Here is an 18500-nt window from a genome sequence, read left to right as displayed (position 1 = left end):
GAAGAAACAACACCCAAAGTCGAGAATATAGCAAAAGAGAGAGAGAGAGAGAGAGAGAGAGGGTTAGAAAATCAACAGTTTTATCTAGCCTGTCATTTGAGATAAATCCATGAATGAACATATTATAATGGACTAAATAGGACAGAAAAGAAATGAAACGATTCGATTCGATCGAACCCAAAAAGCCAAACGTCGATCGGGAGGACCGGAATGTAGGATGGATAGTCCGTTGCCTTGTTGGCGGATAATGAAGAAACTGTGTAATAAAACGAACACATTCTTGCCGCGGACTATCTCGGAGCCAACCATGCAGTCGTGGAAAGATTGGAATCGTAACAAAAAAATAACACCGGTGAAGCTATGCAACCCACGAATAAAAAAGAGGAAAATCATCAAAACAAAGACAGGTGTTCGAGATAAAGCAAGGGACTAAAATCGTGATGCTCTGGTGCCAAGGATAATAAACCATCATCGTGGGTAGTATCAAGTCACTGCCGGTACTTTTTTGTAGGTGTTATAGTGATCATCGTCTTCAGCATCATCATCATTCGTCCAGGCGCAGATTACCAACGTCCTCAAGCCTTTTTTTCGGACGTGCAATTGCTAAACCTTCGGCCCCCGAGATTTATGATTGAGTTGCATTAAAACCAAAGAAATTTTCTTACATTTTATCAACGGGTGGTCAGTGGTGCTATTTTCAAAGCCTACGCAAATTACCGTGCACCGCTCATAACTGTAATTTCACGTGCCGGGAAAATTATGTGCAGCACAGTGCAATACGGCCGCCGGGGACTTTACATAAGTCTTCGTATACCCGCGTGCCCTCATTGGTGACCCAAATCTAAGCGAAAGCTACACCAACGTCGACGATCCGTCCGACGGTCCAGCGCTTTGCAGTCAGTGGTGCTAAATATCCGTTTCTCTTCTTTCTTTCTTTCCTTCCAGGGCCTGCCACTCCACCTGCAAATCGACACGTTCGAGGATCCACGGGATACCAGCGTGTGCCATAGGGGTTACTGTCAAATCAAAGTATTTTGTGATAAGGTAAGTGACCGACATCTAGCCTCCATTGTAAACAGGAACCTTACAAATGTCTCTCGGTTCGTGATACCCCGCTTTCCCCGGCGCACTCGATCAAAGCTCATTCACAAGTACACACGTTCGCTTATCCAGCGAATTTATCTACCTGTTTGTAACCCGCGGGGCGATAAATGTTGGCGGGAAAGTTATTTTTCTTTACCCGGAACCCCGCTTCTTCGTGTCAACCTTCAGCCAAACAGCCATCAACCGACCGCTCCGACTATTGAATTATTAATTTTCCTCGCTCGATGTTCTTCCCAGAGCTACACACATAAGCAGTCCGATCGTTTGCGATCGATTACACGGTCCGGCAGCTACATGCCGGTGAGCGCTGTGCTTTTGAAGATGCGCTAAGGGGAACAAAGCAAAAACTGCAGATCGCTGTGGAAAATTTGAATGCAAATTAATGATAATTTTATGTTGATACTCTATCATACTTTGGGCATCAAATCAATTTATTACGAAAGGACAGTGCGAGAGGAGGAGGGGGAGGGGGGAAGGTACAAGCGTCAGGATGCCCGAACGCAAACCTGCCGTTGCCGGGGTGGGGAAAAAATTCTGCACAGAACAAGTCCATCACGGGCTGCATACGGGTCACGGAAGCTTGACGAAGAATTGACATTGTTACGCGTTTTCTGCTCGGCGATGAATCCTTGGAAACGACGGGAGCAGCGTGAAGCGTATTTTGTTCGGCTCCGCAGCGGATCGATTAAATTGGCCGGTCAATGTGCGCAAAATTGTCCTTAATTTGCGATGTACTTCATCAACTGAGAGCTCGGAAGTTACTGTGCGTACACCGTATGTGTCGTTCGAAGAAATGTCACTGAACTCGGTTTGTTTGGCGAAGGTTGCCGAAGAATTCGGTAGTAGGCACATCTTTTTAAAGGTTTGTTCCAGTACACGGAAGTCACTCCGGAGTAAACAGGAGCAAAAAATCTTTGCTCTTTTTTACTCCGGTTTGCTACCAGAAGAAGAAAAAAGAGAAGAAGAGAGTACAGGAACGATTTTCTCCGGAGTACTTCCAGTTTCTCCTGGTACTGGAACGGACCTTAAGTATCTAGAAGTGAAAATCGAACGTGTTAGAAGTATCGCATCGGCGACCTGAAAGCTGAGTATTTTAAAATAAACAATTTATGTAAATTTAATCAAACTGAGTTACTATTGAGGCAACTGTAGTTGATAAAACATATTGATAATATGGTGATCAAGGATAACATATTGTTACCTTACGTAACTGCGAAAAGTAGATGTTCAAATTGCAAGCAGGAATTCTCTTTTCTGTCAGAACATCACGATCGAAACAAATCGAAAGCGATTGGCAATTGCAATGCCTAAAAATACAGGTATCAATATTACAAAAGTGTAATCACGCAAAAAAAAACTTTTAGTCCAAGTTTTTGAAATATTTTCTGATGTTCACATCCAAAGTGTTGTGCGGACCAAAAGTCCAATGGATCCAATGATCCTCATACGAAAACCGTCCTTTCCGGGACAAGTACACAAAAAATGTCATAAACAATATTTCAAACTTTTAAGTGGGATAGGATGCTACTTTCGACCACCACACCACTAGCGCTCTAGATATGCATCCAGGAGGCAACGTTGCCAGATATACCGATTTTGAGGTATTTATACCGATTTTTGTAATCCATACCGATGAAACCTCTAAAAATACCGATTTTTTATTGTTATGCCGATTTTTTAAATGGCAAACCTTTTTAATATTGCAAATGGAGCACTAGTTATTACAGTGTATCTCCTTGAAAAGTTTATCGATCTTTCCCAATTAAATCGTTCCGAGATTGACTCAGAAATCTATCTTGTCTCTTTTAGAATTCTGTCTTAAAGGCCCCAATCAAATTCGTAACTTTTTGAGTTTAGCTATTACTAAATAATAACTATAATTAACCACGGACAACTTGCATCTAATCTCTGATTTGCATGGATAAACTGATAATTATTCAAAGTTGTACCATCTGACAACTCTACCTAGAGGTTTAATGACTTTGGGAAAGGAAATTGACTAGAAATGAGCACTATATTGACAACTTTGGATACTATCTAGATAAAAAATAAATTATCTAGATCAGTTCTACCTCTTGACAAAAACTTCTGCAATGTTGTTTATTTTGAGATTTTTGACATGTTACTCGATACTATATATTTTTTATTCAGCTCGTTCATTTGTTACTTTTGCGTTAGCTTGAAAATGCGAGTTTCTTTGATTTACATTTAATTTTTTTAAGCTAGGGGATTATACGTTGAAATATGTAGTATGTAGTATGCTGACTAATTTAATAAAATTTTCAATAGTATTGATTTGATCAATTTTCAATGAATTAATTTAAAGCAATCAAATGGTAACTGATCCACTAGTCGAGAACCCATAGTTGTTCAATCATATCAGTATCACACACTTAAAAATATTTACATCTCGCAAGATGCACATAAAAGAAGGGTCACAATTCACTTGAATTTACATTCAAGAACATATTAAAATGCGCTTTGTTCACAATTCTCCATCTCCATTCAACCGAGTTCTACATCAAAAGAGACGCAAAATTGTAAAAACAAAATTGTCAAAACAAAATTGTCAAAACATGTAAAATTCCATTATTAGACAGCAAAATACGTCACAATGTTGTTTACATCGGATGTTCTTTTTTCTAAGTGTGCATATAAAATACCTGGCTGATAAAAAAAATATATTGTATATATCGCATTGCAATCGGTCGATACGAATTGTGGTCGGAGGCTGGTTTTCCTGGTTATAGGATGGCGATGACCTTCACTTGCCTCCCGTATTGAGGGACAATGTTACCCTCAAGAAACTTATTAAATAAATTCAACACGCATCTCTTGGCAGAGTCTGGCAGATTCAACCAGTTTAATTTGATTCTGTCTGGCCCTAGAGCTTTATTGGTATATGATAAGAGGGGAAGTGAGAACTCCACCACCGAAAAAAGGTGTTTCGTTCGCGCTATGGTAGGCGAACGCAGCACGGTAGATCTTCTATTCCGGGGCAGAATCCGAACAGACCTTAAAGAATATCCAACGGTTTTTGAATATTTCACGTTCTCGTTAGTATTATTTCGGTTTAGCATACGCCACGCCGTGCCCTGAGAGTGCTCATCGATATTTTTCTAGTTAATCTGTTCAACTAAACGGCCCCATGACTACGTTTCTTGGCCTTTATCAAACTCTTCGTGTCTAACACCGCAAATTGTCGATAACTTTCGGGCCTTCTCCGCGTACTCGCCTCTTTGTCCCACCATGGGTACGCGAGAGTTCGCGTCTGGTACGCGTTTAGTTTGAACTTGAATCGCGGTGTCGTGAATCAAACCAGCTAGGAACCCAACATTTCCTTTAAGGGGGAGGATGAATGCTTGGATTCGATTTTGCCGAATATCGGAGATGCATAGCTGTTCCAATCAATATTTCGTGTGAGGTCATACGAAACATTGATTGTATTCGGTGACCCTGAATCGTTAGCAATAGTGATAATGATGGGCAGATGGTCGCTACCGTGGGGATCAGGGATTAGCTTCCACGTACAAACTAACTGCAGCAATGTCGAGCAGAAAGCCAAGTCTACCCAAGTAACCAATAAACATTATGAAGTAGCCTAATATCTGCTTTAGATCCACATATAAAGCTGTCTTAAAAGGCCGTGAAGCCCTCAATACTGATATAATTTTTTATTTATTTTCCTTATCTTCGGTATACACCGTACAGACACATTTTAAAACTATATATTTCTTATTAATATCTTATATCTACGCTTGGAAACGTTAAAATCATACACTGAAGAAGCTTCGTTAAATCTGCGGTAACATCTTTCCAGTGGATTATTTTGTCCATATGAAGTACGGTGTCTTGGGATCCACAACAGAGTGGGGTTACGGAGAACACGAGGAGGCGCATACAAATTAACGCCCGAGAGAAGATCGGGACTATCGATATTACCTGACAGCAAGTCGAAAACAAAAACTCTTTGCAGGAAGATACGGCGAGTCGCCATAGTCTGCAGACCGAGTAGCATACATCTATCTGCATAAGGAAGCAACACAACTGGATCATTCCATGGAAGTTTCCTGAGGGCGAATCGCACAAAACATCTTTGTATACGCTCTAGTCGGTCAATTTGAACGGCATGGTATGGTGTCCACACTTGCACAGCATACTCCAGAACACTACTGATCAGGGCACAGTAAAGTGGGTGCAGCCCAGTATTCCGAAAGCCTTAGCAGTTGTCGCGGTGATATGGTCGGAAAAGCTCAACTTCCTATCGAAGAGCACTCCCAAGTTTCGGATCGAGTCAACGCTTTCAATTGTTCTTCCTTTTAGGCTGTATTCATAACGTCCTGGAGTAAGCAAGCGTCCGAAACTGATTGCTTTGCATTTATTAACGTTGACTTCCATTCCGTTAAGCGTACACCATTCTTAAATAGTACAGATATCTTCTTGAAGCACTACGGCGTCAAGTGCAGAAGCGATAGTTCGGAAGATTTCGAGATCGTCTGCGAACAGCAATTTCCCAGACTTGATCCGACTACAGATATCGTTAATAAACAGAATAAAAATAAGCGGGCCCAGATGACTGCCTTGCGGGACACCTGTGGGTGTTCTGCATGTACTTGAGCGCGTGTTTTTATACTCACGAATGCCGAGCGATCGGAAAGATACGACTGCAACCAGGTGGGAAATCCCAAACGCTTTAATTTCAAGATTGCGATGTAGTGCGGTACTTTGTCGAAAGCTTTTGAGAAATCGACGTAAATTGCATCCACCTGATGACGCTTCTCGACGGTGGGAAACAACTTAGAAGTGTAAGCTATCAGGTTAGAAGTTGTTGATCGTTTTGTGACAAACCCGTGTTGATACTCCGAGATAATGTGGGATGCAGCTGCATACGTGACGTTGTAGACCAGCTTTTCGAGAACTTTGAAGAGACAGTTTAATAATGAGATAACTCTGTAATTTTCTACGTTGTGAATATTTCCAGCCTTGTGAATGGGAACGATAGCAGCTTCTTTCCAGGCGATAGGAAAAATGCCTTCAGCGCGAGAGCGATTGAAAATGATGCACACTGGAAGAGACAGCACGAGGGCAAAAAATTCTGATATTATGCCAGAAAAGGCGAAATATAGTGCTATCACTGTGCAGAGATTGACAGCTCGTTTCTGCAGTACTAATGCTATTATATAGCACCAGCGCACAAATGTCAATTTTGAAAGCCTTATATTGGCAATACTAATGCTATTAAAAAGTTTTAGTTGGCTGTCATTGTCCGCCATGGGTTTGAAACCATTTCTTATGTTTCCTTTATGTATGATGAGCAAAAAGGAAAAACTTTAAAATAAGATGTTCTGTTTAAAAACGTGATTGTATCTCTTTTAATCCATTGTAATGAATATCCTTAACGGGTTTTCGTTCGCACATAATATGAATGTTTTACGAAAATTACCTTTAGTCAGTCTCGAACTGAGGTACCTTGTGTCGTTCATCACGGTAAGTGCGCTGCGTTTGCTCCCTAGACTATATTGCAAATGTTCGATTGAAATGAAATATGCCGAATATAATCTTCAGGAAGAGTTGCATAACAAATAAACCCACAGCATTTCAATAGCATTTTTATTGGCTCTATAATGGCACTAAATGCACTTGTAAAGCTTATAGCCAATATAGTGCCATGGCTTAATGCTTATGGTTACTTGGGTAAGGCACTCGGGAGTGTGGGATGTTTTAAAATGGGCATATTGAAGTTGTCACAAAGCTCGAGGAGTGAGGTAGTTCGACTATCATCATAAAAGCAATGGTCTTCGCCCTTAATTCTAGTTTGGCAAGCGACAACTCCAATGCCTGGTGTCGAGTGGAGGTCGATTTGATTAAAAGAATAAAACTTTTTGATCCCCAAAAGTCCTCCTTCGTATGAGTCTACTCGATCTAAGTGAATAATATTAAAATCATGAGGTCTATTTCTGAAGTTAACCATGTTTCGCACAATACAAATACATCGCATTTCAAACTATTTGTTAAAATGTTAAAGGAATCGATGCATCCTGCAATTCCCCAATAAGACAGTGCTCAAATAGGTGACCTCGTTCGATGAATTTGCCATCGAAGGTTACAATGGCTGAAAGGAGGAGTTATTTTGCAGTTAACTGCATCAGGAAACTTTTTACTGCAGTGAGAAAACTTATCAAGATGCTTTCAAGAGGGTCAGAAAAATTTAAAGTTGTAATATCACGGTCCATAATATCAGAAACATTTATTAAGCAAGCTTCTTTCTCTTGGTTTTTGATGTCCAAGGAAGTACTAGGAACTCCTTTTCTGAGTTAAGGTTTCTAGGATTAGAAGCTGCTTGCTTCGGTTTTGCACCACTACTTCCTCGAGAGGTTATTTCTAGAGAGCCTGGAAGGGACACCTTCTGCCCTTTATACCGAAGCTTAGGGGAGAAAATGTTTCTCATTTTTCTATTGCTTCTGGGCGCAGCAAAAAGGGGTCCTACCGGGGGGTCATCACAGTCGCATTCGTCAGTAGACAAGTTAGTGTAGATATTCGTAGAAACCGGTGGCGTAGCCATTTTTTTAGCAGAGCGTTCCTGCATGGAACCCTTCAGTTTCTCCTCGCGCTGTTTGTATGCAGGACATATGAGGAGATCATGTGGATTTCCCCACAGTAGAGACATTTTTCAACATCACTTTAACCGGAATCGTCTACATGATTTCCAACGCATTTAGCACAACGAGCCTGATTATTATAATGAGAGTCTGTGTGTCCCAGCACAAAAGACGAACAAGTAAACGAATCTTGGCAAAGAGGTCGTAGTTAGGTAGGGCAGACCTGGCGAAGGTCACCCGGTAAGAGTCTATGTTATCCTATGTCCTCTTCCCGTCAGCTGCGGCTAATACTGAGTGCAAACGTTTGGACTCCAGTATCGTCACTGACTGAAGCATGGGTCTTTAAAGCAGCCAACCCCATACGCCAGCAGATCCGCGGAATTCAAACTCGAATCGGAAACGACCCCACGGATTTAAGTCCGATTAACTGGTACATATACTCTATACTCCTTGTTAATCGGTCCGTAGCAAGCAATAACATTTGTAAGTTTTTTTGTAGACTGTTTTCCATCAACCGAAGCTTATCAGGGCGAATTTTCAATCACGGGCGAATATCGTTCGAACATTTTGTGCCTTTTGTCCGGTAATAAGTCCAGGTGAACGAGCATAGATATACCATGAGTCGGGACGTCGATTTTGTTTCTACATCTATCTCACCTTGAGGCGAACCGTTGTCAGGGGAAGTCATTTTTGCACGGACCTACTGCTCAGTGCACGTTGATAGGAGAACCAAGAAAGGGGAACGTAATATAAAAGCGATACTTATCTTTTATTTATAACGGTATCCAAGCAGCTCATAAAATGAGAAACATTTCCACTGTTCTGCTGATCGAATAACGGTTAACGCGCACACATAACAAAAGAAAACATTCCAAAACCTTACAGAGGCGGAGAACGCTCAAGATAAGCTTAAAAGCGGATTGGCTAGCTTTGCTTTACTGCGCTACACTGCACGGACTGAAAAAACGACTACACACTCCGAGAGTCACTGTGCGAATGAGAAGCTATATATAGTCTACACAGCTGTAGGATATTAAATGCAGGATGCTCCTAAAACTGAATTTGACAATATTTTCATGCAAACATTTTTACGAAATAATATTTTATCATAAAATATTTATAAAAAAATATAATAAAGCTAGTCGCAAAGAGGTACCCATATTGCTAGGACATTTTACGGAACATTTAATCAAAAGTGTCTATAAAAGTATGGCAGACGGTTGCCGACAGTGGCAGACGAAGAGAGTAAAGTAGGGATTCTTTTCTACTGCCGTTTGAAAAAAAAAATACTTTTTTCTCGAGAAATGGCTAGTTTGAAATACATTTGACTCATAAATAATATGTTTTAGGGGAGACCGGGGCCAGTGGACGGTTTTTATGTAAATCAGGACACGTTCCATGAAAGGGCAACTGTTTGCAACATCTCTGAATGTTATCAAAGTATGCGTTGCATTATTTTTATTTCCATAGATAAGAATATATGACGCGAAAAACCTTACAGCTTAACTTGGGATATCACTATGACAATTTTTGCACTGTAAATAGTACCGTCAACTTACGCGAACCACAAAAAGTATTTAAAAAATAACTTTTGTTTGTGGATAGGTATAATATCAATACGGAATCTTAAAACTCTTTACACGCACTATCAAGTAATATAATCGCAAAATATATATAATGTAGCTGATGATCTGATGTAAACTGTACATCGTTAGGTATTATAAGATGAATCTTCTTAGCCAAAATTTTATACGAATATATTCAATGAAAGCCAATAACAATTTAGAAAGAAAACATCATAAAAATATGGCATTGTTTTAGATTTTCGAGTGATAATAGCCTTGACAACAAATAATTTTAATTTCCCAGCAAAATTTTCAATGCAAAAATAATCATCCTTATTCGTGATTATAGATCAGATTCAGTGTCTTACCGCGGAAATCGGTCAAGACGCTTTGGCTACATCTTCTGAAATCCGATAGTTTCCAAAACAAATTACGAATCTAGCGACATCGTACTACCGATGAAATCAACTATCATTTCCTAGTTTTACATAAACCTATGGTTCTGCCACAACTAGACTTAAAACCAAATTATTTTTTCAATTGATTTGTTTTGATTCAATGACAGCTGCGGATTAAAATGTTTAAAATATATTCTAGTTGACAATGTGTATGTTCCCGTTAATGAATTTTTTTATTTGAACGCAAGTATTCCATACAAGCGTATACGAGCTTCAAAGTTTGTTCACTCAACATAACGACTACGGCGCAGGAAATGGTTCTTCGATATATTATTACGGCCACTGACCCAACAGTCCGCTGTCACTTCCACGTCCAGTGAAAGCCGAATGAGATCATTAGCACATCGTTCCAAAGCATCTCCGGCTCGGTCTCCGTGTTGAGTTGCCTTATGCCTCCAGGGTACTAAAACAGGAGCTCTGGCCGCGCTCGATTAGGAAATGTGCGAAAAAAGGGGAACGAACAAAAACAAAACTGCAGTGTGGTGCGGGTTGTTGTGGTAGTAGTAGCGGGAAGAGTCAGGCTGCAATCTGCATCTTTGGAAGGATGGTGTTAATGGGCAAGTGAACACCGGGAAGGGCAGCCGGGAAACCGTTAGTTACGTTTTAATAGTCCGGACGCCCGACACTGCGTTGATGGTTTGGTCCATTCGCAATATAGATGGCAAGGAGGGGCATCATCAGCACGGAATAAGGAATGATCTAATTATGGGTACCTTTCGGATTACCCGTTGTAGGTTGGCTGACATCAAGCAAGAAAAGTGCAATGAATTCCTTCGGTCAGTTACAGCTTACAAATCTGTCAAATTCTTTATGTGGAAGTAGCAGCAGCGCACTAATGGCAACGTGTGATCATCGTGTCTATGGCGCGGCGCAGTCGTTGTCGGACCTGGATATTCAGGCAATGACACACGCCGACTCCATTTGTGGATTGAATGAAGTTATAACGCAAAAACTGTTTTTCTCGGCTTTAAAATGCGATAAAAAATAATTATTATTGTCTGCTGGAATGGTGCAACCTGAGAACATTTGCATAAATAGGTTTCGCTTTTGCGTCGCTTGTTTCCGACAGATCCTAGTCTCGAGCAACAGTGACCATTTTATATCTGGCGCGTCGTACGATTGATGACAGCATTCAAATCCACATCCAAATAATCGCTTAATTGATCATCTTGATCAAAAGCCGCCAATAAGACCCTCACACAAAATTCGCACCATCAAAGGTGCCACAGCATCATTCATCACAATCCTATCCGCAAAATCAAACGCACCCGAGGAGCTGCCATCGTTTATTTATGTACGGCCAACTAACAAGAGAACCGCGGCTACCAACCGCACATAGGAACCGAGGACACCGCGAACCAGGTGTTCGAGGCGATCTTCAAAATTGCAATTATCATAAATATCATCACATCACAAAGCTGTGCGCAAAAGATTCGGAAGCCTAGCCGCAGCGGTACTTGCACCGATGAAAAACTGCGCATAATCACATGAATGGCCATTTATTATAAATTATCGATCGCAAACTCACCTTCATTGTGACTGCGATTGATCACGCGGTTGGCCTCTGCACTATTATCTGCAGTCGTTTGAGCTTCGAATACCTGCAACAGTTCACGAGGTGTTCTGTTTGTTTAGGAGGTCTAACATTACGCTTCTGTCCGTGGGTACTAGTATTTTTTTCCAGACGGACATCACATATAAGCTCTCTGGCTCGTTCGATCGTCCTCATCATTGCCATCATTTTCAACCCATGATCGATGAAATGTTCTTCAGTGTGCTTTTATTTCTTGGAATAACTTGCACAATGATGGGGGATGCAATGAACAGCTCGTACCGCCCCACACACACACGGTACTGCAAATATGGCACACGGGAACCGGGCCTCGGCCTGAAACAGGAACGACTTGCGTGAAAAAGTGGCTATATAGCGGGAAAACATAGTTACTAAAGGGGATAATGACTACAATTGGGATGGGAGGGGGATCTGCATCGGCCTCCGATAATGGCGTCGGAATTTATTGTTCTTTTTCTACGGCGCGTTTCTTTTCTAAATCTCCATTCATCACGGCTAATTCATCTTGTTTTACGGCGGTTTTTCTTCCTATTCGATCGGTACTGTTGGTCATGTGTTTGTGCTCCGATGGTCAATCGGACCAACCTGTGGTTTCCCCGCGCTCTATACAGTTTACACACATTCATTCGGGAAGCAATTTTTAATAGATTTATTATGATTATATGAGCGGTCCTAGAACTGGCCCCCTATAAATCTTCGGTGGTGTTTTATGGGTGTACCGTTGAGATAAATATCTTAATTCAATTGGGTTGGGTTGTCTGTTCGAACTTTTTTGAGAGTTTTCACGTGGTGCCATATTTTCTGGACCATATTTGAATCTCGGCAATAGGGTTCCAAATCTGTCGAGCATACATTCAAACCTTCGGTACAATGGCACAATTGGGTCAAATCCGTGGTCAAAAGTGTGTATTTTCAGGTCTTCTTTAATTATTATTTTTTAATTTTACTAAAAAAATGGTTAGAAAACGTTCGGAAATTTGAAGTATCAATTGACCAAAATGAACAGTTGTACATTTCTAATAAAATAAATGCATAGAAATCGCTCAAACTTACCGAGGGCCGACCATTATGTGCCAATCGACTCAATTCGACGATTTATGACAATGTATGTGTGTATGTATGTGCCACACTCTCAATCCTGTTTCTCAGCAATTTCTTAACCGATTTCAGCCATATCAATTTCTAGTTCTTTATATTACCAGAAAGGCTATACGAATCCCTTTTGAACGAGCTATAGGCTGTTGAAATTGTGACCTTCTTCATCGCTTGCTGTGAACATGATATCTCTCGAATCGTTCAACTGAAAGTAATAAAATGAAACAAGTGTTAGTTTTAAGCATTTTTTACTGTCTTAAGGAAGGGTTTCGCGAAAAAAAATCAAGAGTTTTTTTTTAAAAAAATTGGGTTTGAGAGCCTTTTAATTTATATTTTGGCATAAAGATTGCTGTACACAAAAGTGGGTCACCCACAGAAGTAGGTCACCCCAAGTTTTTTTTTGTGCTAGTAACATACAAGACGGATACACATGCTGGGCACATTTTTTTCTATGTGTGAGTCCGCTTGTCATTGTTCCTCGATGAAGCCGAAAAAACAAGAAGCAAACATAAACAAATGACGTATTGGGCCTTTCTGTTGTCATAAGTTTTGCTTCGTGAAGGTGAAGCTCGGCCTTTTCTCACTTATCATCGTGCACCAAAGAATCAGAATGCTCGTTCGGATGTCTATGCTTACTTCAAGGGCTCCGAACGCCATACTGAATTTTGCAGGTATAAAACGAATACACTCAAAAGTGTCAAATATTCCCACCTTTCTTTCTCTTCATCTTGAGTAACGTCTATGTCAAACTATTCATATTTATTATTAGCATATTTTGACACAAGCTCATTTTTCATAAACAATTGAAGATTTTAGACCTACTCTTTCACTGTTCAGGATTTCGTGGCGCAAAAAATAAAAAAAAACAGATTATCAAAATTCTTAAAATACGTAGAATGATTAATATAAATCAAATTAATACAATTAGACAATATTCAAAACAAAAGAATAAGAATAGAATAAATCAATCCCTCCCCTAGGTGGGTCTGAGGTACTGAAAAGATGCTCAAGCATATGTCGTGCATCAGTTTTAAAGAACCTCTGACAATGGTTATTGCGTTACGCCACGATAGTTGTGCATTGAGAAGACCGAGAGGGCTTATGGGCCTTTTTTATGTTTTGTGCCTTTTCATACTGTGCACCAGCCCAAACTAACGATCAACCATTAAAGAAAACTAACGATCAACCAAAAAAGATAATAGAAGCCTTTTATTGTTAGTGTAGTAATAATTGTGTGTAAATTAAAACCGACTAAGTTTCAAAATCTGCGTAAATGAAGACCGCTTAAATTTAAGAATCCGCGTTAATGGAAACCTCGTTAATGGATACCGCGTAAATTCATAAATCCGCGTAAATGCAGACCGCGTAAATTCAAAAATCCGCGTAAATGAAAACCGCATAAATTCAAAAATTCGCGTAAAAAATACCGAGCGAAAAAAAACCGGCCCAAAAAAAAACTTAGTGTACCTTAAATCACTGAGAACTGACATACAAGTAAAGTTTTCAACTTGTGTAAGAAATGAAACTGTCGCTTTGAAATGACAACAGCTAGTAGCAACTTGCCACTGGTCGGTGCTTCGATCACCCAGCAATCGCTATACGGGACTTGTGTGCAAACTTGGATACAATGGTGATTCACGCATGAGATCCTGTATGCGATGGTGATTTTCAGCGTATTTTCATTTAAATGTTTACATAGGTTTTATATGTCTGTTCTCTGTGCTTAAATTACATTCATACTGACACTCACTAGCACAATCAATTGCATATTCTCTCATATAAACTCAGCATCTCGAAACATACAAACGCTCGTGTCTTTCTCGATGACATAAACCTGGTCACAAACACGATCATGCAATTGTAATCGTACACATATACTTACGCCCACGATCTCGCCAACATTAAAACACCCCGACAATTAAGTGAACATTTTAACACTTATAAATTTACAAACGCGCTCTCAAGCATCAACCCACCGTTCGCGCGATTCTGAATCGGTCATGTCCAGATGTCCCTACCCTCGGTCCTAGTAGCCTTGACTCATGCCTTCAGTTTGATCAAGCAATAAAATGTCGGTCATATCCACTACAAAATAGTTTCCCTGTTCGACATGACCGGGAACGGGAAGCCCGTTGACATACAAACGATTAAGACCTTCGCGATCATCCACGCACACCAAAAACCCGCGGTCTCGCAAACATTTAAAACTCCTCGGTGATTAGGTAAATGAAATATCACTTATAGACTCATGAAAGCGGGCTCAACCGCGGACCTACAAACACATGTGCTCGTGCGATCATGCATCGATTTCGTCCGAAAGCTAGGGACAAGGGTAGGGTCCGTAGAAGCATAGGTCAATGTCTTCAGGTGAACCAATTTTAAAATGACATTTATATCCACTAGACAACACATTCCATGGCGACGTGACCGGAAACTCTAGTGAGGTGGGGAAACTTACAATCTTCTAGCATCTGAACCATATACTAAAAATTAAGTATAAGATTCATGGTCCGCGCGTGATTATTCAAGAATACACGCCCATACGCGGATGGCCACAGGGATACAAAATCAAATTTATGAACGCGAAGTTCCATACACGCGACAAACACGTCAACATACAAACATTCATGCCCTTCGCGGTCATCAATTAATTTTAGCACTACATTTACAAAAGCGGTTTCAAGAGTGAAGTTACTAACGCCCTTGTTTGTTGTTTTTGAATCGGTTACGTCCGTAAATCCCTACTCTCCGCCCTAGCAGTCTAGGTCCTTGCCTTCCGTTGGACCAATCAGAAAAAAATGACGCTCGTATCCACTAGACAACATGTTACATGGCAACATGATCGCGTACTCTGGTGATATCAGAGAACTCGCTCTCTTCTAGTATGTGAACCGCACACTGAAAATTATCAAATATAAAATTATAAAATCGAATTTATATACGTGAAGTTACATACCTCCTAGCACACGATCTCGACATGCAAATGTCCACGCGAACATGCAGTCGCGAGCATTCAAGCACAACTACGCTCAAGATTTCGCAAACATAAAAATACCCTATGGATTTAGTGAACGATACAGTACTTACAATCTCATTAACGCAGTCCCAAGCGTGCACAAATAAACGCTCATTCCCACGCGATCGTAAAGTCCCCGCGTCCGCCCATCTGAACCGTAAGCAGTGTTTTAGTGTGTGACATTTTCCTTTTCGTCTGCAATTGTAGTGAGTGATTCTAACGGGGAACCCTTCCAAGAACCAAGTTCAACAGCTCCAGAAGGACAAAACTAGAAAAAACAATTAATAGAATAAATTAAATTGTTTTAAACTAACAAATTAGATGAAATAAATAAAAGGGATGGCGGAACAAAAGTAATAAAATTAATAAAATGAAAAAGCCCAATAAAATAGATGAACTTGAAAAAAATGAATAAAATAAGAAATAAATGAAATATATAAAATAAATAAAATAAATAACACGGATAAAAGCGAAAAAATCAAGAAAATGAATAGAACGAATAAACAAAATGAATAGAATTGAAAAATTAACAAGAAAAAGAAAACAATAAACAGAATAAGATGAATTAAATTAGTAAAATGAATAATTAAACTATATTAAAAATTTATAAATCGAATAAAATAAATTAAATTGTGACAAATTGATAAGTTTGATGAAATGAATGACTGAAATTTTATTATAAACCTTCCGGCAGTCGCGCTAGTGCACTGAGTGCACGCTGCTCTGAAAATCTAGCGAAATCGTCTTAGTGCACCAGCGGCTGCTCGTTCAGTGGGCCATAAGCGTGACTTCCGGAGGGTTAAGAGGCCCTTCTCCTGGATTTTGCGGAAAATATTTTGCAAAATTTAAGAATTTTTGTGGAAAAATGAAAATACGTACGAGCTTCTGCGTTTGATCTTTTATACGTTATTTATCGATAATTAGAAGCGAAACATCGTCCTACTTTGTCAAGTGCAGGACCTCTCGTAGTTAACTGAAATGGGAAATTCATTAAAATAGATAAAATTTTCAATGATTTATACCAAATTTCAATAAATTTTGATAAAAAAAATAAATTTTTGATCGTGAAAAAAGGGAAATTTGTCTTTTTTACTGTAATCTCGTTTAAAAATTATAAATAATTAATTTTTCATGCCAATATTAGGTATACGTCAGACAAAAAAGTATTTACTACCAAACATTTTTTGAATAAAAGAAATCAGATCAATGGTCATGGTCAAGACCTATTCTTGACGTTAGCAGAAAAAAACATGGTTTCGGGAAAAACGCCATTTTAAAGCCGCCTGTTTTAATTATCGAAAAAAATAAATCATTTTCTAATTATCGATAAATAACGAATGAAAGGTCAAAAGCAGAAGTTCGTATGTCTTTTCATTTTTCCACAAAAAATTCTCAAATATTGCTTTGATCTTTCGCCGAATCCAGAATAAGGTCCCCTTAAAATAAAAAAAATTAATGAAATGTAGAAACTGCAAAAAGAATAATATGTATAAAATGAAAACAGTGAATAAAATAAGTTAAATGAAAGATACGAATAAAATGCTTGATCGGAATGAATCCAAAGAATAAAACGAGCTAAATAGATAAAATGAACCCAAATGAAAACAATGAATAGAAAGAATACTGAATGAAATAAATGATTAAAATGAATTAATCAAATATTTAAAATTAATGAAGTATTAAAAATGAATAAAATAAATAAAGTAAACGAATAAAACGAATTGTATGAATTTGATAACTATTGTTTCAGAAAGTTCTGAAATGTTAATGAAAATCCCATAATTTGGAAAATGGCTAATTAATAGACAATACTTTTTCAAATATTTCCATTTTTTTGTTTTCACCTTTTCGTTTTTGTTGTTTCTTTCTTGACGGCATCGTTCATCATTATCTGGTATTTCTACTTTATTGATAAACCTTAATTAGTTTTCAGGAAACTGGAACGTTAAATTAGTTTTTGGATTCAAAGATGTTTTAGTCACATATTTCTGAAAAAAGATTTTTGGATAGAACAGAATTTTCGGATCCAGTATTTTAATGCGCCATTTAAAAATGGTAACCTGAGATAAGGTCATATATGCTTCCAGGGTCCTTAAACATAGAGCGACGGAGAGAGAATGCGTTTCGTGAATGAGACAGGTAGATATTTCAAAATATTTATTTGCATAGAAATAAATAGAAGGGAGTGTGAAGTGTCTGTGATATGTTAGCGATTATATTATTTTAATAGCACAAAAGCCGTGCATTCAGTCGATTACAATGCAGTCTCTTGTGAATCATCCTTATAGCTTTCGAACTGTTTCGTTCGGAATTCTCGTCTCGGTGAAAACGATTACTGAGTTCTATGCAAATCAATACCATGGAAAAGAAATTGTTCAAACGACCAGAACTGGTCCTGAACATATATACTATTTTTGAGAGATAATCATTCTTGGAATTACAAATCATTATTTTTGAAAATAAATATGTTTGTAGTTTCATTAATCATGAAAAATTTACCTTGGGGATTTCTGTACAACTCAGTGTCATGTGTTGATGCAGAGTAATGTGTAACGGTAAAAATGTAATCAGATCTGACTATTGCATAAACTCTGTTTGTAATCTTCACTAATTTGCTTGTAGAATACGGAATACTCAAATGAAACATGCACTGGATTATCCACCGCCTCTATATTAATTGTGGCTGCCATTGAAACTTCAATTGAAGCGTTCTCAGCAAAGAGCAAATATGGAGAACTGAAATCTTCGCTATAAGTTAAATGAAACATTATGCTTGCTTCCCCCATCGAGAATTCAGGGGATATTTGGGCGACCATTTTGTGGCTAGTTTTGGAATTCGTTCCGTTATTTTTCATAAAAAGTTCATACCAATACAATAAGTATGCATTTTCAATAATATCACCAGAAAATAGATGTTCTTAGTTTCAAAATTCAAAAGATATACGTAGAGTTCAAAAAACGTACGTGGAATGTCTTCTTTCAATTTTTTTCCAGCATCCATATTACTAAGTTACATTAAACATTTTACTGAGATACCCACATATACAAATACAAATATTTTGCAAATTTTCTCAGGACTACAGAACTACT

The 18500-nt window shown here is 38.8% G+C and overlaps 1 protein-coding gene across 4 annotated transcripts in view; it reads left to right on the top strand.

Moving 5' to 3' along the window:
- Positions 1-18500, top strand: part of LOC131691722 (protein grainyhead) — a 774648-nt gene that overhangs the window by 737772 nt on the left and 18376 nt on the right. For all 4 annotated transcript variants that reach the window (XM_058978335.1, XM_058978337.1, XM_058978338.1 and 1 more), the window contains one exon: positions 946-1044. In XM_058978335.1, the coding sequence (XP_058834318.1) occupies positions 946-1044 (99 nt within the window). The remainder of the gene's footprint in view (positions 1-945; positions 1045-18500) is intronic.

This window comes from Topomyia yanbarensis, chromosome 3 (genome assembly GCF_030247195.1).
Source record: "Topomyia yanbarensis strain Yona2022 chromosome 3, ASM3024719v1, whole genome shotgun sequence".
Taxonomy (NCBI): Eukaryota; Metazoa; Arthropoda; class Insecta; order Diptera; family Culicidae; genus Topomyia; species Topomyia yanbarensis.
Note: the sequence above shows the minus strand (reverse complement) of the source record. Positions and strands in the feature narration are given on the sequence as shown.